The sequence below is a fragment of the Lissotriton helveticus genome, chromosome 9 (assembly GCF_964261635.1).
Source record: "Lissotriton helveticus chromosome 9, aLisHel1.1, whole genome shotgun sequence".
NCBI lineage: Eukaryota > Metazoa > Chordata > Amphibia > Caudata > Salamandridae > Lissotriton > Lissotriton helveticus.
Window position 1 is genome coordinate 232,259,039 of NC_136070.1, and position 22,414 is coordinate 232,281,452.

General features: G+C 47.9%; 1 protein-coding gene across 2 annotated transcripts in view; it reads left to right on the forward strand.

Annotated features, from left to right (window-relative positions):
- The window catches only part of BUB1B (BUB1 mitotic checkpoint serine/threonine kinase B), a 317,125-nt gene that overhangs the window by 247,927 nt on the left and 46,784 nt on the right, over positions 1–22,414 (forward strand). For both annotated transcript variants that reach the window (XM_078659779.1, XM_078659780.1), the window contains exons 20-21: positions 5,859–5,962; positions 17,279–17,419. In XM_078659779.1, the coding sequence (XP_078515905.1) occupies positions 5,859–5,962; positions 17,279–17,419 (245 nt within the window). The remainder of the gene's footprint in view (positions 1–5,858; positions 5,963–17,278; positions 17,420–22,414) is intronic.

Consider the following 22,414-nt stretch of genomic DNA (forward strand, 5'->3'; position numbering starts at 1 on the left):
CCCTGGGCGTCCTATGCTATCTTTCTCCGGCATATCTAAACCGCAACCTCCTGTGTACCCTAAATGCTCTCCTGTTTATTGGCCCAAACTGAATACCGCATTAGCAGCATCAGATACACAATTGAATGGAGTTTCCTGTTGTGGGGGTGCCGTGAGCAATGGCAGGACATCTTCACAATGCAGGAGTTACTTCATAAAGCCAACACATGCCCAAAGTACTAAATAACAGTACCAACTTTTAGCTTTGCCATATTAATTTGGCAGAAGTAAACTTCGGAGGTATATGGCCTAATCACCAGTCTGTCATGTCTCTCATACCATTTGACTTCACACAAAATGAAGGGCTAAAACTAATTTACAAAGAAAATGGGAATTGTATTCATATGTCTATATCTGAAAGAGACACGTTAGTGATAGATTCTCGGTTCAAGCGGCCATGGGATGGAACTCCCTCCCACGCACCCTCAGACTGGAATCCAGTTACCTGGTTTTTCGCAAAAAACTGAAAACGCACCTATTCCCGAAATAAATGTCCCTCCTCCCTTCCCTTCCCTCAATGGATATCAGCCTTTTTACAGCGCGGGGATGCCCTTGGGTCACCAGGCGCTATACAAATCGCTAAATAAATAAATAAATAAAATAGATTCCTTACCTTAGAATATCCCCAGGCGTCCGGATCCGGAAGGTTTTGCTTAGCAGTACCCCTGCGCGTCAGTAGGTGGCCTCCTGCGGCTCCGCGTCCGTCACTGGTGTCATAAGCACCAAGATGACGTCACGGAGACTACTTAGGCGCCACCCATGCGCACTGACGTCAGTTCTTCCTTCTCCCGCGCCAGCAAGCGCAGATCCGGATAGAGCACGTACCTCAGTCACTTTTTAACTGCTTTTTTGAGACTTTTGTCTCACCCCTTGTTTCTCCTGGTGCGCATATGGATGCCTGGATTGAAGTCCTACGGGGCCTGCCGCCATAATATGTCGATGGCGTACCCCCACCATGTTTGCCTCTGCTGCCTGGAGACTGATCACTACTCAAGGGCCTTCCGGGACTGTAGAGCCATGGCCCCGAAGGCCTTGAGGGAGCGGCGCTGGAAGTTGCTGGAGGTCCGGCATTCACACTGCCGCTCTGGGTCTCGGTGCCGTTCCCGGAACCGCTCGCGGGACCGAAGTCGTTGCTCCTCGGGCTCCAAGTCTTCGCCCTCTGATTACGGTAAGCGGCGCCATAAAAAGAAGTCAAAGAAGCGTGTTCGCTCTCCGCTGTCACCCCGCCGCTCCTCAGATGCAGACAAGGGGGACAGGGGTTCTGCCCCTGCGGCTCCTCTGGGGCCTGGGTGTCCCGCGGCCTACCCGCCTTACACGGGTCCGTCGGCGACTCCCGAACAGGTGCAAGAGTTTCTTGCTGCCATGGTCCGCCTTTTTTAGGCCATGGGTTCCCGCCGGCGCGCCTTCGGGCCCCGCTGTCTGTGTCCAGATTCTGTTGGCCCGTCAGCGCCGCCAACAGATCCAGCTTCGGCGCCACAGGATCCTACGCCGTTGGCTCCGGCCCCACGAGTTCTAGCGCTGCCGGCTCCAGTCCCAGCGCTGCCCTCTGCGCCGCTGTGGGTGCCGTTCATCCCACCCCGGTTCCAGGACCATTTTGTTCCGTATTGGGAGGCGGCGCCGGTCCCTCTGCGCCGTTTCCGACGCCGTTTGTCCCTTCTCCGGCTCCGGGTCTGCTGCTGCGACCGGCCCCTCCTCCACCGGAGGCGGACTGGGAGGGGTCCGAGGACCCTCTTGCCCGCAGTGTGGCTCCAAGCAGGATTGGTTGCGACGACCTGGAGGATGCAGGCGACCTCGATGTCTCTTCTGACCCAGGGTTTGCCTCTCCCCTGCCTACCATGGAGGAAGGGGCATCCTACACGATGGTGCTCCGTCGGGCTGCGGAGGCCCTTAACCTCGACATCCCCACAGTGACCCTCAAAACTAACCTCCTCACTGAGGTGCTCCAGACTGCGTCTACTTCGTCGGAGCCGTTTCTTCCCTTCAAAGACGCCCTTACCGAAGTCCTCTTTGGCACTTGGTCGCGGCCGGCCACAAGGGCCCCTGTGGATAAAAATGTCGCCAGATGCCAGCGCCTGGCGACCCCGCCTTTTTGACCACTAATCTCACCCCTAAGAGCCTAGTCATCCAGGCCTCAATGTCGCACAGTGCTTTTCCCACGGCCCGCCGGATAAGTACTCTAAGAAACTGGAACAGTTTGGTAAGCGGTTGTTCTCTTCGGCCAGCTTGGGGCTGCAGTCGGTGAACACCGCCTGCTTATTGGGCCGCTACTCCCATGCAGTATGGGATACTGTTGCTAAGGTGTTGCCTCAGTTTCCTGAGGAGGTCCAGGCTGTCCTTTCTCAGGCGATTGCTGATGGTAAGGATGCAGATAAGTTCGCCATTCGGTGTGGTTTGGACACCGCCGACTCTTTGGGCAGGGCGATTTCTACAACTGTGCCGTTGCGACACCACACCGGGTTGCGTTCGACTGGGTTCTCGCCCGATGTCCAGAGCTCGCTCATGGACATGCCCTTTGATGGCACCCGCCTGTTTGGCAATAAGGTTGACAGTGCACTGTAGTGCTTTAAGGACTCTCGGGCCACGGCAAAGTACTTGGGTCTTTCTGCAAATAACCCGGCCACTCCTGGTTTTCGTGGCCAGGGGAGAGGCACCAAGGCACTTTCCTTCAACAAGCCTGTGCAGAACCAGCCTCAGCGCGGCCGTAGTCGCGGCTTCTGCAGGGGCGGGTCTGGTAATCAGCGTACAGGTCAGTCCACCTCCACCCCTGCTGCTTCTACCTCCAAACCTTCCTAATCCGAGCTTTGTGGAGCACCCCACGCCAGTGCGTGGCATGATCCGTCACCACCTCCCCCACTGGCTCAACAAACAGGGCGGGGTGGGGTCGCCACCACCTCCCCCCACTGGCGCAACAAACAGGGCGGGGTAGGGTCCTGGACCCTATGGCAGGAGGCTAAGCGCCTCTGGACATGGCTGGACCTTCAAGGCATTACCTTGGTTGTTCAACATCTGGCAGGTTCTCTGAACGCCAGGGCGGACGAACTCAGCCGCCGGTGCTTGATGGATCACGAATGGCGTCTGAACTTGGATGTTTCGCAAGGTCTTTTTCAGCAGTGGGGAGAGCCTTGGTTAGATCTATTCGCCACCGAAGAGAACGCGTAATGTCATCAGTTCTGCGCGTTGGAATTTCCAGGTCGGCACTCGCTCGGCTACGCTTTTCGTCACGAGTGGAGTTGCGGTCTGCTGTATGCCTTTCCGCCTATACCACTTCTGTCCAGAATGCTGAAGAAGATTTGGCGCGACTGGGCCCGAGTCATCCTTGTGGCTCCGGAGTGGGCACGGAGATACTGGTATCCCGAGCTACTTAGCATGGCGATCGATCCCCCGATCCGACTGTCTCTTCGAGAGGATCTTCTGTCACAGCAGCAGGGGAAGGTCCTCCACCCGAACCTGTCTAGCCTCCACCTCCATGCATGGAGATTGAGCGGCGACAGTTGACCACTTTCGACCATCCTCCCAAAGTCTGTGATGTCATTCTGGCAGCCAGGCGTTCCTCCACAAAAACAGTATACGCCTGCAGGTGGAACAAGTTTGTGGCATGGTGCACAGCGAAAGCTGTGGATCCCCTATCTGTCCCTCTTTCTGAGGTTCTTTTGTTCCTTCTATCTTTTGCCCAGCAGGGCTCTGCTCTGGGCACTTTCAAAGGCTATCTCTCGTCCATTTCCGCCTTTCTACGGCTTCCTGATCAGCGTTCTCTTTTTAAGTCCCCGGTTGTTAACCGTTTTCTGAAAGGCATTACACATACGTTCCCTCCCGTGCCGTTCATCATGCCTCAATGGTACTTAAACCTAGTCTTGACGTTTCTGATGTGCGCTCCCTTCGAGCCCCTTCATAACTGTCCCTTGCGTCTTCTCACCTTAAAGACTGCTTTCCTGGTTGCTATCACCTCTGCCAGAAGAGTGAGTGAGCTCCAGGCTCATTCTTCATTACCTCCTTTCCGTTCATCCGAACAAGGTGGTTCTGAGGACCCGTCCTTCTTTTTTTACAAAGGTTGTCACGCCCTTCCACATCAGGCAGACCATCACTTTGCCCACCTTCTTTCCGCCTCCGCATCCTTCCAGAGAGGAAGAGAAGCTCCACCGTCTGGACCCAAAACGTGCGCTCTCCTTCTACCTGTGCCGCAGACATCAGTACTGGGTGGATGACCAGCTCTTTGTTGGCTACTTGGGCGCCAAAAAAGGTCGGGCCGCGCACAAACGGACCATCTCTCGGTGGGTCGTTCTCTGCATTAAGGCCTGTTACTCGTTGGCTAAGAAGGAGCCTCCTGTGGGGCTGCGTGCCCGTTCCACCAGGGCAACAGCAGCCACTACTGCCTTGGGACGCGGCATTCCCTTGCAGAACATTTGTCAGGCAGCTAGGTGGGCCTCGCTGCACACGTTTACCAAGCATTACTGCCTTGACAGTGAAGACCGGAGGGATGGCTTCTTTGGCCGTTATGTTCTCCGTGACTTTCTGGTGTCATTCTGTTCGCAGACCCTCCTCGAGGGGGTTGCTATTGCTGGGGTATCTATTCTAAGGTAAGGAATCTATCACTAATGTGTCTCTTTAAGATGCACAAGTTACTACTTGTGTAACGATATATCTGTAAGAGACATTAGTTAGTGATAGATTCCTTACCGCCCCACCCATCCTCCCCGTTCTGCGAACCGATTCCTAGGGTTACGGTCATCCTTTTCAGGGCCCTAGTTTTATGCACCAATGGTCAGTATCTTGCATGGCTCTGCATTCCTGGAGAGGAAAGTCGTGTACAGAACTGACGTCAGCGCTCATGGGTGGCTCCTAAGTAGTCTCCGTGACGTCATTTCGGCACTTACGATGCCAGTGATGAAGGCTGACCTTTCCAGATCCAGTCTGACGCCTGGGGATATTCTGAGGTAAGGAATCTATCACTAACTAATGTCTCTTACAGATATATTGTTACACAAGTAGTAACTTGTGCAATGTGCAGTGGTAGTCTCTGAACTGGGAGAAAAACAAAAGCCTGCAGCAGCAAGCTATTTTGCTTTAAAGAGGATGACGTGTTGTGCTCAGCCTAATAATAAAAGAGCTGAAAAATAATTGCCAGTATAGTTTTCTGCAGAATGTCAAAGGCAGTTGGAATATCCAATCTGACAAGGGCAGAATGTTACATTGTACCAATAGAAGTCATTGCTCAAGACTATCAGTTGTTAAAGGGTCTCTCATCCTTAAAGGCGCTCAACTGAGTCTGGTTGTCATTTGTGAGTCTGGTTGTCGTTTGTAGGCCTTTAACAAATATAGCCCAGGGCACAAGGGTATAATGGTAGGCGCACTTTCCACCCTTTGATGGCAACATTTTGTAAGCTAAATTGAGGGAAAAAGGTAAATATTAGTGTTAGAGTTGAGGACCTATCCTATCCCTTACTGGGGTCTTTATCTATCCTTTGTCTTCAATTAATGTCTCAACATTTCAATGTTCTCTTTAAAAAAAACATTCTGGTAGAAATTGGTTTTAATGCATTGGCAGCTCTTGGTGGCTTCCTCCTCTGTCCTTGTGTGGCTTATGCTATTCCTGATGCCAGATGCTGCCATACACTCTGGCATTCACTGCCTGGGCTGCAACTGGTCTACATTGATAGTTGAAGCCCTGACATTGAGCATGCACTGTAGTAAAATGCATTCCCAGCAATATGTATTTCTTGTTTGAAATCCATTTTATGGCACATTTTAGTAACAAGTTTGTGGAAAAGAGTTATTGTGTTGTCTTATGAAATATTTGAAGTTTTTCTTTTTGTCATCTACAGTCCAATTTTGGAAGCAAGTCAGGAAGATAACCGCTCCTCCATCTCTTCTGCATCTTCGTCAACTAGTATATCAACTGTAAAAAGTCTGGCCCTCCCGGAAAATGGTGAATTAGCCCACAGCTTTCATACTGACCTTATGCCTTTGGGTGGATGCAGTAATAGAGAGCCTTCAAGTATTTACATTCTGCAATCACTGAGCTTCCCCTTTGCATGTTATGTTATTTATGTGGAGCACAGCTAATGACATCAGGATTACCTCTTAGTATCAAGTTAGATGAAGCTGAAGTACTGTGATTGTCTACAGGAAATTTGTATTAATTGTAGGACATAAGATGGTCCTTTTATACTTTGTGAGTCTGGTGATGGAGAATTCCAAAATTGGCAGCCTGGAAGTTAAAATCAATTACTAACTTCCCACGCTTAAAAAGTATTTTGGGCTGACTGTAACCAAGTCCAGTGTTAGCGAGCTCTGGGAGTTTTGCAGCGTGAATCTTTCTGGATTCACTATGCTGTGCATTATTCTGCCATCTAGTGGTTGGGTCCGGAATTGTAGGATTTCTCCTTTTTTTTCTTTTTCCTTTTTTCCGTGGCACAGCAGGGCGTCAACATACTACCATTTGGTGTCCTCTGTGACATTGATGCGCTTCCTCCAGAAGCTCCAACATTTGGTCGCCATCTTTGCATTCTTTTTTCTGCTATTGGGTCTGGATAAACAGTGAAGGAGCTCCAAAATTGCTCTATTTTTTTTGTTGTGTTCTAGGTGACAGTAGTACACAGCTAATATACAGTTTACATGGAGAGTCTTGTAGATGGCCGCTAAGCAGAGGCCTTCTCAAGGCCCTCTCTTTCCCACTGCAGCTTCATATGGGCTGTAGGAATATTTGGTTGATTCTGAGACCATTTGTGTTGGCAGGGTGACTGGTCATTTGTTCAGGGTTAACAACTGTGCCAAGCACCATTTGTGTACGAAATATTTAAGGCAGACCCTCAATCAATTTATTTAAGTTTAACTCACTTTAGTGGGAGACCCTGGGGCTATTCTTGCAAGGTCTTCACTTTTTTAGACTATAGAAGACCTTCCTTTCCCCAGGGCAATGTAACTGTCCTCAACCCTCGGTCGGCAACCTGTGCCCAAAATTTTACATTTTTGCAGCTACTGCTTGAATTTGACCGTGTATAATTAATTACTGAATCTTGGATAGGTTGTAATGCACGATCTATTTAGACTTGACAGCTCTTTTCTTCCTGGCACCCTCCTCCTAGATTGACCCCGCCCCCAGAACAGCACAACAGCCCCACTGCATTATTTTACCATTGTTCTTCTCTCTGTGACCTGAATAATAATTAATCAAAGCTTTCTTCCTGCTACCTGTGAGAAGGCACTTGTGTGAGCCGCACTCCTTTTGGAATCTGGCTCTGGTGAACTCTTCAGTTTGGTGTATGCCTACCGAAGCCAAATTCACAAGCTAAGTGATTATATGCACTGTTGTAGAATACTTTGAAAACTATCATGACAATTTCTGAAAGCTTACCCCAAGTGTATAGTGCAGCAAGGCATCTCTGGCATGATAGAGGCACAGGGACCTCAAGCCGACTACAATACCCTAGTTCACATTTCAAGATCAAAAGATACTGCCCACCTTTCTAATGTAAAGATTCTCTTTCGGACAGGCTTCCATATCTGATTACCTTTTCCAGAAGCGGTTCCCTGACAAAACCAGGAGGCATGTGAAAGGTTGTGGTTTGTGTTTAGTGGGCTAAGTTGCACTGTATACGTTATCAAACTCTGTGCAAGAAAGTCTTGCCGCATACTGTACACTTTGTCTGCCTGGGCAACCATTTTGTTCGCTCAAGTAAAATGGTAGATAGGGTTTAAAAACACATCAAAGAAGTATCATCTAATGATGAACTTACCTGGGTGATGAGTGATCCAGGAGCATCTAGCCATCTGCGGCTGGGCATATGAAGAGGGAATTTCCAGCTGTCCATTAACAGGGACCTTTATGAATAAATATGGCACCACCAGGGCCTGTCTCCCCCAATCACCTCCCCACATGAAACACAACTCCAGAGGCCAAATAGCTCCTCCCAGTAGAATGGATTTTCTGGCGGGTACTTCTAATCACAGATTCCTCACTTTTAGAATAATCGAAAGTGCCAAACATGAACCGTAAGCTATTCACAGCAGTGACCATCGTGTTGTTCCCAGTCAACTTTGTTCCATCCCAGAAAGTAATACCTGCCCCCATGTGTGCTGATGTGAGTTATTTTATTTCCATGCCTTGGCCACCTCTCCGTCCCCCTTCTTAGCCACCTCTCCGTCCCCCGTTTTGGCCACCTCTCCGTCCCCCGTTTTGGCCACCTCTCCGTCCCCCGTTTTGGCCACCTCTCCGTCTCACGTTTCGGCCACCTCTCCGTCTCACGTTTCGGCCACCTCTCCGTCTCACGTTTCGGCCACCTCTCCGTCTCACGTTTCGGCCACCTCTCCGTCTCCCGTTTCGGCCACCTCTCCGTCTCCCGTTTCGGCCACCTCTCCGTCTCCCGTTTCCGCCACCTCTCCGTCTCCCGTTTCGGCCACCTCTCCGTCTCCCGTTTCGGCCACCTCTCCGTCTCCCGTTTCGGCCACCTCTCCGTCTCCCGTTTCGGCCACCTCTCCGTCTCCCGTTTCGGCCACCTCTCCGTCTCCCGTTTCGGCCACCTCTCTGTCCCCCAACTTGGCCACCTCTCTGTCCCCCGACTTGACCACCTCCCCCGTCTTGGCCACCTCTCCGTTCCCCATCTTGGTCACCTCTCCTTCCCCCTTCTTGGCCACCTCTCCTTCCCCCTTCTTGGCCACGAATATGTGATGTTACAACGCCACATATTTCATCGCGGTCTCTCCTTCCCCCATCTTGGCCACTTCTCTGCCCCCAGTCTTGGCCACTTCTCTGCCCCCAGTCTTGGCCACTTCTCTGCCCCCAGTCTTGGCCACCTCTCTGTCCCCCGTCTTGCCCACCTCTCTGTCCCCCGTCTTGCCCACCTCTCTGTCCCCCGTCTTGCCCACCTCTGTCCCCCGTCTTGCCCACCTCTGTCCCCCGTCTTGCCCACCTCTCTGTCCCCCGTCTTGCCCACCTCTCTGTCCCCCGTCTTGCCCACCTCTCTGTCCCCCGTCTTGCCCACCTCTCTGTCCCCCGTCTTGCCCACCTCTCTGTCCCCCGTCTTGCCCACCTCTCTGTCCCCCGTCTTGCCCACCTCTCTGTCCCCCGTCTTGCCCACCTCTCTGTCCCCCGTCTTGCCCACCTCTCCGTCCCCCGTCTTGCCCACCTCTCCGTCCCCCTTTTTGGCAACCTCTCCATCCCCCTTTTTGGCAACCTCTCCGTCCCCCGTCTTTGCCACCTCTCCGTCCCCCGTCTTGGCCACCTCTCAGTCTCCCGTCTTGGCCACCTCTACTTTCCCCGTCTTGGCCACCTCTCCATCCCCCGTCTTGGCCACCTCTCCATCCCCCGTCTTGGCCACCTCTCCATCTTGGCCACCTCTCCGTTCTGGCCACTTATGTACCTGCTATCTTGGCCACCTATTTACCCGCCCTCTTGGCCTCCTCTCTGCCCACCCTTTTGGCCTCATCTCTGCCCGCCCTCTCGACCTCCTCTCTGCCCGCCCTCTCGGCCTCTTCTCCTCCCGCCCAGTCGGCCACCTCTCCTCCCGCCCAGTCGGCCACCTCTCCTCCCGCCCTGTCGGCCACCTCTCCTCCCGCCCTGTCGGCCACCTCTCCTCCCGCCCTGTCGGCCACCTCTCCTCCTGCCCTGAAAAGCTCTCGATCTAGTCTGGCACCTGTGGTTTATTGTAAAGGTGAAAAATCTGTGATTAGAGTATCTACCAGTATGAATGGCACCAAAGGTAAGTAACTTGTTCTTATGAACCACGCAGTTCCAAGCACCGATTACCACTTTCATATGTAGTCTGCACATTTCCTTCACAAATATTTGATTGTTGGAGCCCTTCTCTCCTCTCACATAGGATTACCGTGATGATCACTACTATGCCAACCAATCCTCTTACCTAGTTTGTTAGCCCCTCCACCACCACACACTTTGGTTTTAAAAAAATATAATTGCCATTTCAATAGCAAACAGTGTTACAGGAGACCACACTCTTGAAAGAGCTCAGTATAGAGGTATAGCTGCTCTTCAGGCAGACAAACTGCCTGATAATACACTTGGAGGTTTTAAACTTCTGTAGGAGCTGCTGGGACTTGCTCTTAACATAGTGATCTACAGGACAGCTCCCGGGATACTCCTCTCACATTGTGTTAACATTATGCTCTGGATTTCTGCAATACAGCTTTTTTGTTTTTGCCTTCATCAAGAGTATCTCTAGCTCAGTATAATTTGGTCTTTGCAGCTGTGCCTACTCTTGCCCTTGGTATTCTTCATTCCCAGTAGTGTTTTGCTTTGAAACTTGATGAAAAAGTAAGAAAATATATTCAACTTTGCAGCCAGTACTCTGGGGCCCCTGATGAAATGTGCATTCCACATTTCGGAGGTAAAAGCAGCCTGATGGAGTATTGGTAGGACAATTTCAACGCAGTATTCTGGTGCCATTGAAAGTTCCCAGTTACTGTCTGCTATGGAGAAGGTCTTTCCAAGTGTTACGCAGGAAACAGCTTAGCACTAAGGATTTCTGTTACTATGTTGACTTACTCATTCTTTTTTTTGTTTTTTTAAGACTGCCTTCACTCTTTTTAGTTCTACGTTAGCCAAGACCTTTTGATTTTACCAACATTATATGTATAATACACTTAAAGGGCTTTCAGCCACCTCTCTCCATCCATTGGTCTTTTGTCATTCACATTTTGCTTCCTCCCACTAAAGCATGGGGAAACTGGGTCAGCCTTCTTCAGCCACTTGGCAACTTCAGTTCGAGTGACCGCATTTTGGTCTTTCACAAGGAGCACATCTGTACACAAGGTAGTTCCTTTAGTGCCAGTGTTTTTGTTTTTGTTTTTGTTTATAATTACTTTAGGGTTTTCTTTGTTTTTAGTGCTAATGTGAAAGCAGGACGTTTTTGATAAGACTGCAGGGAACATCCCCGCATTATCAGATCCCATCTGCTGCTAATGCTTTTGGAAATTTCTTTGGAGTGGTCTTGTTTTCTGACTGCTGATATTTCTAGTCAACCCACATGAACTCTGAACCTTATCTACTCAGTGAGCTTTATCTGTGTTTGCAACGCTGTCTTTCTTGCCTTCTTCCTTTGACATTATTTAAGTCTTTTTCCATTCCTGCCTTCTTTCTGTCTTTAGTGCTTTGTTTTGTTGTTCCTTTCCCTTTTTCCTTTCCTTCCTTTTTCCTTTCCTTTGTTTTTTGTCTTCCTTCTTTCTTTTTTCCTAATGTCTCACAGAGTTGCTTACATTTTTGGCACATTTTGCGGTAGTGTCATACTGAGTGGCACTGTATCTGTGCAGTTGCACACACATCAGCTATTGCTTGTCGAAAATCAAACAAATAGGTTGCCTGCTGTTCTCATGTGACATAGGTGTGATCATTAGAGGGGGCTATGTGAGAAGCAACTGCTTGTTGGAATAGATATTATAGTTTCTAAAAAAGTAGCTTAAGACACACAGGCATGAGATTTAGATTAGTTTATATACAGAAGAGCTAGCAATCCTGCCAACAAGCTCTACGTTCAAGTACCACACTACCCATTAGATCTTCTTTAGCTATGTAAATAATTTTTGTTTTCAAACTGCGTTTCCTGCTAAAACTGGACTGTAGGCAGAATCGGTGAGAATTTCGGAACCAGAACTGCTGACTTAATTTCTTTTCTATGTTTAGGCTAAAGACATGAAGTTCATGGGTTCAGAACCTTGTCATGTAGCATATACAATGATGTGGCTGGCGTTAATATTACGTGCAACATTTAACAACCTGCATGTGGCGTTAATATTCAATGCAACATTAACCAACCTGCTTTTAGCGTTAATATTCCGTGCAACATTAACCTACCCGCATGTGGCGTTAAGATTCAGCATTAACCAATCCGGTGCACTAGATGTAAAGACCCAGATGTGCAGCCCACTTCTGCAGACGTGGCTATCCGCAGTAAGGCTACAGGGTAAATACTGAGAAAATACCAACTCTGAACTCCTCTGTAAGGGTAAATGTTTTATTATCATAATAATGATGGTCACGTTGAACATCCTTTTCTCAGCTATTAATTGCCTGTTCCTCCAAAAGAAGTTAGGAAAAACTTCGAATATGCATTCTCTAAACTCTGTCATTTACGATTTCTCTTTGGGTGCTGCTCTGCTGCCTTCTGTTGCTTATTTGTTTCCGTGTCAATGATTGTAGGAAGGTAGGATCCTTCTAGCATGGTTACTCCCACTTTTTGCCTGTTGTCAGTATGTTTTTGACTTAGTCTGCTGGGCTCCTGCTAATCAGGATCCCAGCAACTGTTCTCCCTCCCTTAAATTGGTTCTGGTAAGTACTTTGGTTCATCTGCAATTGGCTGCTGGTGTACCCTTCTAAGTACCTAGTATGTAGTACTAAGGTACCCAGTGCATAGGTACACCACGGTACTCCCATAGGCTGCAGCATGTATTGTGCCACCCATGGGAGTTCACTCGAAACTGTGACTACCATTTGCAGCCTGCATGATTTGGTGCTTGCACCTCTCAACAGATATGTTTCCTTATATCTGAGGTCACTCAACTTAAAACCCATAATTCCCCCTATGACAAGCTCTTCAGTCCTGAGGGCAGGATTCTTGGTTACAAGTGTGAGGATGCCCCTGCATGAGCAGGACAACCCTACACACCCGGGAGTCAATTCTACAGGCTTTATACGTGTGGTTAGCCATTTTTATACATAGTGGACATCCGTCATGACAAGATGTCTATATAGTGGCTGCATTGAACCCGGTCATGTTTGGTATCAAACATGCTGGAATCATACCCCAACACCGGTTACCGTGCTGGAAGTATGAACCCTTGTATTAGGGGGCTCCTTGGGCCCCCCCCCTGTACTCCTGGTAGCAGCCTATTAGGGTCTGCAAGCAAGCTAGTGCTGCTGCCGACCACAGACACAATTCTGCACTCCTGCTGCTGAGCCAAGCTCGAGCAGGGGAAGGCAGAACAATAGGTGTCCTGTCACAGGGAGGTGTGACCACCTCCTAGAAAGCACTTAGCATGTTGGGCTGGGGTGGGGATGCTTGTCAGCGACACCAGACTGCGTGGTTCCCGCTCTGGCGCGAAACTGGACAAAGGACATGGAAGCATCCTCCCCTCTGTCCAGCCCCTCCGTTGGGAGGGCCTTCTGAGTCATCCCAACCCTTTCCTTAGGGTACTTCAAGGCTACCCTGTGGGTGATTCCTCAGATTTGTTGTTGGACCAGACTCAACCCTGAAACTACGTCGGTCTTCAATCGTCTGGAAACGTGGACTTCAACTGGAACTGAGACTGCATCAAGGAAGTCTCCTGTTGCTCTTGGTCTCACTGTTCTTCAAGTCTTCAAAGTCGTCTGTGTCTGTGATTCATCCAAGTCTTCAACATACCTTTGGGCATCAAGCACACCCAAAAAAATCTCCTTTGGAGTGAAGGAGTCGCTCCCCTGCATCTGCAGGCACCAAAACGCAGCTGACCGGTCTGCTGCTCCTGTCGTTCTACGGACCTCCTGAGGCCCAGCAACACAGGTGGTTGTTCTACAGCTCCCTAGAGGCCTGGCCTGTCTTCTCAGTAATTTTGAGGGCAGTGTCCCTCGTTGGGCCGCTGCAACCAAACCCCTATGCACCGTGTCGACTTGCCGTTGCCATGGCTTGTTGGCTGTGCACTCCAGAGATCTTTGAGCTACAAGAAGCTCCAGCCTCCAGTACCTCATCTTCCAAAGATCAGCTTCCTCACTGAATCCTCTGCTCTGTGGGCCTTCATCTTTGGTGAGCTGCCTGAGGTCCTCTTGCGACTCCTGTGCCTTCGGCCTCTAGGTCCTCCTGGGGGTGTTTTTTGACTTCAGTGGTCTCCTCTGCTTGTTCAGAGCCTACTCTGACTCTCCTGCTTATGGTGAGTCCCTTGGACCTTGCCGATCCCAACATTTGACCCTTCTTATCATCCACAGCAGTTGCTTCTATCAAGGCTTGTTGGTGCTCCCACCAGACACTGACCACCTAGAAGGGCCGAACTGGCCGTAGCGGGCATCGGACGGTTCCCCAGTCGGCCGCCAGTGTGGGAGGTGGGTTTGGACCCCAGGGGGCGGTGGGGGGGAGCTGCGTTTTTGTTACAGGGGGCCGATTTTGCAGCATAGCTGCAATATCGGTCCTCTATAACTAAAGAAGCTGCTATGTTTTCCACGCTCTCCCCCACCCCCTGCGCCCGGTCCGACTCAATTGCCAGGGTCGGTTTGCATTCCGAGTCTGGCCCTGCCACCTAGACACCAGTATCCGACGTGGGACAGCTCGTGCATGGCTCCTGGTCTTCCTCATAGTCACCAGGTCCTCACAGATGCAGCAACATGATCACCGTTGTCTCTTCAGAACCTCTTGACATTTGTGGGCATTGTGCTTACGTGGCACCTGGTCACCTCCAAGTGGCATAGACTCTGTCCCCTCTGCTTTCAGGTTCTTCACTTCCAGATTCCACCAGACTCCTTCTCAGTCGTCTCCAGAGGCATCTTCTTTGAAATCTTTAATTGCTTTCAACTGCAGGTTCCAGCATCGCTTCACCCCTATGCACCGGCTTTCCTGATGCAGGTAACCTGGTTCCTGGGGTATCCATGGGAGGAGGGAGGCTCTCCAAACTTCTGTCTTCCAAAGAGGGTTGTGTGGATTAGTGCAAGGTGCATCACTTGAATAAGTGTGCACCGGATACTAAGCCAGCCTCCTTCGGGTGATTAGTCTTGCACTCAAAGCCTTCGTTCCCTCTGTCTGGGGAAGAGTAGTGCATGTGGTACTGTAACAAACAAGGCGGGGTGGGGTCGTGGACCTTATGTCAGGAAACCCTTCGCCTCTGTACATGACTGGAACATCAGGGCATATCCCTGGTGGTTCAACACCTGGCAGGCTCACTGAACACCAGGGTGGACCAACTCAGCCACAGGTGCATGATGGATCACGAATGGCGTCTTCACTCAGAGGTGGTGCAGGGTCTCTTTCAGCAGTGGGGAGAGCCTTCGTTAGATCTATTCGCCACCGAAGAGAACGCGCAGTGTCCGCAATTCTGCATGTTGGAATTTCCAAGGCGGCTCTCGCTAAGCAACACTTTTTGTCGCGAGTGGAGTTGCAGTCTTCTATCAGCCTTTCCACCTATACCACTTCTGCCCAGAGGGCTGAAGAAGAGCAAGTGCAACTGGGCCAAAGTCATTCTTATGGCTCCGGATTGGTCCCCAGAAGTCTGGTATCCCGAGCTGCTCAACATGGCTATCGATCCTCCGATCCGACTGCCTCTTCGAGAGGATCTTCTGTCGTAGCAGCAGGGGATGGTCCTCCACCCGAACCTGTCCAGCCTCCACCTCCTTGCGTGGAGATTGAGCAGCGGCAGTTGACGTCGTTTGACCTGCCTCCCGAAGTCTGTGATGTAATATTGGCAGCCAGGCGTCCCCCCACTAAGACAGTATACGCCAGCAGATGGAATAAGTTTGTGGCATGGTGCACAGCAAAGGCTGTGGATCCCCTTTTTGCCCCTCTTTCTGAGGTTCTCTTGTTCCTCCTTTCTTTGGGGCACTCTTAAGGGCTACCTCTCGGCCATTTCAGCCTTTCTCGGGCTCACTGATCAGGCTTCTCTTGTCAAGTTCCCTGTTGTAAATGGATTTCTTAAGGGAATTACTCATCTTTTATCTCCTGTTCCCTTTGTAATGCCCCAGTGGGACTTGAACTTGGTTCTGCCATATCTTATGTGCTCTCCCTTTGAGCCACTACTTAACTACTTAACTGTCCTGTACGTCTTCTCACTTTGAAAACTGCTTTTCTGGTGACCATCACTTCTGCGCTCAGGGTGAGTGAGCTACAAGCTCGGTCTTCCAAGCCAGCCTGGCTGTTTATCTGGACAAGGTCGTCCTTAGAACTAGACCTTCCTTTTTTCCCCATTGGCCAAGCCATCCCTTTGTCCACCTTCTTTCCGCCTCCGCATCCTTCGAAAGAGAGGCTCCACTGTCTGGATCCAAAGCGTGCCCTTTCTTTCTACTTGGAACGCACAAAACAATTCCAGGTGGACAACCAGCTCTTTGTTTGTTACGTGGGCGCTAAGAAAGGTCGGGCCATGCACAAACGCACCATCTCCAGGTGGGTCGTTATGCGCATCAAAGCCTTCTATTCTTTGGCTAGAAGAAGCCTCCAGTGGGGCTGCATGCCCATTCTACCAGGTCGACGGCAGCTACTACTACTTTGGGACGAGGTGTCCCCTTAAATGACATCTGTCAGGTTTTTACGTGGGCATCGCAGCACACGTTTACGAAACACTACTGCCTGGACTGTCAAGTCCGGAGAGACAGCTTCTTTGGCCGTGCTGTTCTCCAGGAGTTTCTGGTGTGAACTTGGTTCGCAGACCCACCTCCGTGGTTGGTATTGATGGGGTATCTATTCTAAGGTAAGGAATCTATAACTTACTGTTTCTTTCAGATGAACAGGTTACTTACCTTCGATTACGATATATCTATAAGAAACATAGGTTAGTTATAGATTCCTTACAGCCCCACCCATCCTCCTCGTTCTCCGAACTGACTTCTAGGGTTAAGGACATCCTTTCAGGGTCCTAGTTTTGTGCACAAGTGGCCAGTGTCTTTCATGTCTCTGCGTTTCTGGCGGGGAAAGTCGTGTACAGAACTGACGTAAACGTTCAAACGTGGCGTCTATGTAGCTACCGCGATGTCATCCCGCCGACAGCGGACACTGAGTTCACCGACGCCACCTTCTGACGTGCAGGGGTACTGCTGGTGAAAAACTACCCGGATCTAGTCTGAACCTGGGGGTAATTCTAAGGTAACTAATCTATGTTTCTTACAGATATATTGTTACCGAAGGTAAGTAACTTTTACATTAGTCAAATTAATGATCGTTATGCGGGTAAATATTAAAGCATCTCATTTTCTAAATATTCATTATTATGCTGATTTGTGCAATTAATAATTTCTAGATTTTTAACGTTTCGTGAGTGAAACTTTAAACGGTACATGTTTTATTTGTTCATGAAACCAAAACGCTTGTATTTTAGAGTCCTTCATATGACATTTGTAGACATGTTATATGACTCCAGAGAATATTCTTTCTCTGAAGAATGTAAAGTACATTTTCTTTACTTATTGTTACTAGTTCCCTGTATGATGTGTCTTGTGCTTTGTCAGTGCCCTGTACAACAGCTGATGTCACTATAATTCATGGCAGAACTTGTGAGTTGGTACGACTCGAACATTATTATTCCCTGTTACAGACATTTACTGCATGTGTCCCCTTATTTGTAGAAGAGTCTTCGAAGCCATTGTGGTGCATTCAGTTGCGCAAGCAGCTCTTGGAGCCTCTGTCTGACTTGATGGATTCATCTGCGTTTTGCCAAGAATCTGAGCCCATGCCATTGATGGAGGAGCAGAATGACGTAACCTTAGGTAAGTGCTTAGAATGTAACAAGAATTTAACGTTGTGAGAGGGCAGCCATAAAAAGCAGACTGCAGCTTGTGCCAATGCATTTTTTTTTAACGTTTAATACATTTTTATTGGCATTTAAATAACCAAAGTACAGTACAAAGATGCATAGGCATTGCTCATACAGGCTTTATAGCATAGTACACAATAATTAATTGTATTACAGTACATAGAATAGAATATGCAGTACATCATCTTACCAAAAATAGCATAATATGGAAAACATGTAAGACAGGCATAAGTAGTAGCCACAAAAGGAATTCTTAGAAACTGTTGCTGAAAGGTCATGGTATTATGACACAAAATAGCACAGAGGAATATATAAAGAATTCCAAGAAAGCAATAAGGTTGCGAGCCTTTAATAATTCCTTATAATAGAGGTATTTGAGGTAAAACAAGAGAAAATCTGAGATCATGTCTAATGGTGGCAAAAATACATCAAAGATTGCAAGAGATTTACTTGCCTCAGCCAGGGAGTTGCAGAATACATTAAGCAGCTTGTTTAGGAGATTGTTGTGCATAAATCGCAGGACACACCAAAACAGGGGTTCCCAACTTGGGGTGCCTGCATCCCCATGGGGTGCGAGATGGCATTTCAGGGGGTGCGACAAAGGTTAAAAGTATGTGCTGTATGCCTAATAGGAACTCGTTAGAAAAGGCACTGGGGTTGCAAACCTCAATCAAACGTTTCCTAGGGGTGAAAAGAGTGGGAAATCCTGCAGTAAAAGAACCACTGGGGATGATGGGCTGCATACTCTTAAATGTCCACTGGTGGCAGTGCAGTTTAGAGCTCACATGAACACTTCAAATGTTCGGTCGGTTTTCAGCATTTTACCTAACAAGATGTGTTTATGGTTTTATTACAAATGTCTGACAAATGCACATTTTTAACAATTTAATTGCTGGCTATCAAGTCACAAAATTAAGTAATTGTTCTGTTTTAGCAGTATTTGAAGGAGAACACTTAGAAACTGTGTTATTTGTATGCTTAGATGATATACCAAAATGGTCCATTTTTCACAAACACTTAAAATTAACCATTACCTTGCTGGTATACAGTCACGTGGTATGCATTATATCTATGTATGAAATCATACATGCTATGATGATCTATTCCATTATACATACTTGCCGATTATATGCTGGTCTAAGTATTAAATTGCTGAATCAAAGATCGCTGCAATGCTGTCTTTGATTTAAGTGGTGGTGGATACATAATGTACTTTAAGAGAAATAATTACTTGATTAGCAATGAGTGTTTATCAAATCGGAAAATAGACTATTTAAATTTGTGGCATTAGAACAGATAACATTTACACAATGCTATAAATTACGCGACCAGCAATTCACATAGACTTTTGCAATGGTGAATTATGGATGTTAAATGGCTGTGTAACATATCTAGCTACATAGGTAATACGTTTCTTTTAGGAGAATAGGCATAGCTGTTTTCTTCCTGGGGAATTAAGTGTTCTCAATGACTATTGTATACCTGGCACTGGCCAGAGTATGTTTCTGTAGGGCACATGGGCAACTTCTAGCATGAGGATTCTATGGAGTTCAATGGCCTTCCATATCTGGTTCCTAATTTGTCAGTTTCTATTACGAAAATATGCATTGCTGTTTTCTATACGTAGAAGGTTGGGTACTAAATTTATTTTATATACCTGGAGATGTATTTTTATTATTGCTGTAGAGAATGCCTATTTTTTGCAGAGTTTTATATAGCGCGAACTAGAACCGAATCAGTTATCAGAGCGCTTTACATAGCACCAGTTACGTTACATGAGGACACACTTTCATTTTAGAATAAACAAACAAAGGAGCCGGACAGTTAACGTTTTTAGAAACAAATGCACACCTAGTATAATCAATTGCTAGGCTGAACAACCATTTGTGTTGAGTCACTTATTTTTTTATGAAAGATTATGAACCAGGTTTTTCAGCATCAAAAGATACACCACCACATTTACAAAGGTTCACAAATACATTGAATAAACCAAAAACAATACATTCAATCAAATAATACACATATAAACAATTGTGATGAAAATACATATAGACAACTGTGCAATGCCTCAGCAAATTACATCATTGAGGCACCAATCCTGAATACAAATTGAACAAGTGGACCGGAAAGATGAAGTACTAGCCTACTTGTTTCACCCACCACAGAATACACAGTGAATTTATCACATGGTGCGGAAAATAGGAAAACACATAAACTATACAACAGTGTAGAAATGTGTGAGTTCTATTCCTATTACGCCCTAGTAGTTTGGTATCTTGGTGGAACTGGACGCCGACGCGTTTCGAACCCAACAACGATTAACGGGTTCTCCTCAGGACATGGACTGGGGGGGTCGTTGTCACTGTGAATTAAGTTAAAAAATGGTATCAATGATGAGCTAACTAACAACTCACTGAAACTCGAACACTGTAAAAAAACGTGCAAGTACCTTATACTTGGGGTGTCAGGATACTCCCTGTGAATAAGATGGTGTACAAAACCTTAGTTACTATCGGTCTTATAAAAGTCCCTATGAGCCCCCATGTTAAATACATGAATTTTGGCACATACCTCGATGTGGTAGACACTGGGAAGTGGTTGGGGTGCCGGTGCACCTAAAGTGGATGGTATACGATTTTGGAGCGCCTAAAAGAAGCAAGAGCACTTCTTAGTATAGTCCTGAATGTTTCAGCGTGATAAGAAGATGTAATAACATATAAAATCCTACCTTCGTATGTAGGCATATGGATTTATTTATGCGCGTACGCAGGCGGCAGCCGCCGCAAGAGTTGAACAACTGCAGGGACAGAGAATGGGCGCTTTAGAAAAGGTATAATATAGCGCTCGCTCAACAAAACTAACATTTGTATTGTGGGACTTACTTCAGAGACGATGGAATGAAGCCCTGCAACCGGCACCCAGGCGATACTGAATGACAAGTCGAAGCTAGGGGGGGCGTGTCCAATTGTATTTAACGCGGGCCGAGTCCTCGTGCATTTTGGGATATGTAGTTCCAAATTGCGTAATAGCGCGGTGTCCATTGCTGGATTGGAAAGGGGGGCTCAAAGAGGGGGTTCACAGTAGGGGACCTGTGCCCTTGTGATGTCAAAGGGACACATACGTTAAGGAAGATGTCGGCAATTGAAAACTTAGCGGACACATGAGCAGCAGCAAGCGGAGACAGACAATCGCCGCGGACAAGATATCTACAGGTTACTGAATTCGTTAAGATCATTGAGTCCAGACATGGCAGTATTAAATCTCAAGATGAGGTAGGCCTCTTTTTGGGCCAGGCGTGCGTCAGGGTCCCCGCCCGCCCCTGGAATGTTCTTAATGCTTGCTAAGATTGTCCATTTTAAATCATTGGCCGAGTGTTCCTTTTTCAAAAAATGGGACACCAGGGGTGCTGTCAAGACTTTATTGTTAATCCGGGATCTGTGCTGGATAATGCGTTGACGCACTTCTTGAGTTGTTTTGCCTATATAGACTTTTTCGCATGGGCATGTGATGGCATAAACTGCGTATTTGGTCTTGCAATTTGTAAAATTGTCATGTCGCCAATGTTTTTTGCCATCTGTAAAGAGGGTTCCTTCCGTTGTCAAATTGCACACAGAGCATGTGCCGCACTTGTGGTGACCCTTTACTGGGCCCATGTTGAAGAGGGTTCCTTGTACTTCTCTTTTGGTAGTGCCTCGTGTGGATGAGATCTGCTGTCCAATGCTTCGGTTTTTTTTGAGTGCGAACAGCGGTTTACCAATGTCAGGTAGAATTTCTTCCACCAGGTGCCAGTTACTCCGGATGATTTTCTGTACCGGGGTGGTGTGAGGTCCGAAGGTAGAGACACAGACCATCCCATCCGTTCCACCTGTGATTTTTCTCGCTTTTGCAAAAGATGTTACCGAGGTGTCCATCTTGCCCTCTTCATGGATTGTTTCAAGAGTTTGGCTGGATAGCCTCGCGCCTTCAGTTTGTTGGTCAGTGCTTCTCCGTGAGTGATGAAGTCTTCCGTTCTCGAGCAGTTCCGTCTCACCCTAAGGTATTGACCGTAGGGGAGATTGTTCTTTAAGCTTTTGGGGTGGAAACTTGCATAATGTAGAGCATTGTTCTTGTCAGTTGTTTTCTGGAAGAGTGTGGACTTCAGGCCTTCTGGTGTCGATTTGATCTCCACATCTAAGAATGGCATGGTTCTGCAGTCATACGCCAGACTGAATTTTATATCTGGACTGCGGTTATTCAACCATTCATGGAAATCTTCAAGAGACTGTGGTGTACCATTCCAGATACACCACACGTCATCTATGTACCTAAGCCACTGCCCAATATGGGCTCTGTGCGGGTTGTTATTATAAACAAATTTCTCTTCATATTGGGCCATATAAAGTATAGCCATCTCCGGGGCGAAGGGACACCCCATCGCCGACCCCTTTATTTGCAAGAACATTTCATCCTCGAATACAAAGAAGTTCTTCTTGAGGGCGAGAGATGCGAGATTCACAATCAGCTCAGTCGGCACTCTATGGGGGCGAGGTCTGGAGTCGAGATACATTTCAATGACGTCTACTCCATCCTGCTGCGGAATTTGAGTGTAGAGGGACGACACATCCATTGTCACTAGGAGCTGGGTACTTGGATCAAATTCTACTCCTTCTACCTTGGTTAAAAAATCCATGGTGTCACGAAGAAAGGAAGGGACTTTGATGGTAAATTCCTTCAAAAATACATCCACAAACTTCGAGATTGGCTCAAGCACTGAATCACATCCCGACACTATCGGGCGACCCGGTGGTACATTTGGATCTTTGTGTACTTTTGGGAGAAAGTACAAATGAGGAGTGCGAGGAAAGCGTTTGACGAGGAATTCTGCTTCTTTAGGGCCAATGATCCCATTTTCTCTAGCGTCTTTCACCATCCGAGAAATTTCATGGGTGATCTCAGCTGTGGGGTCTTG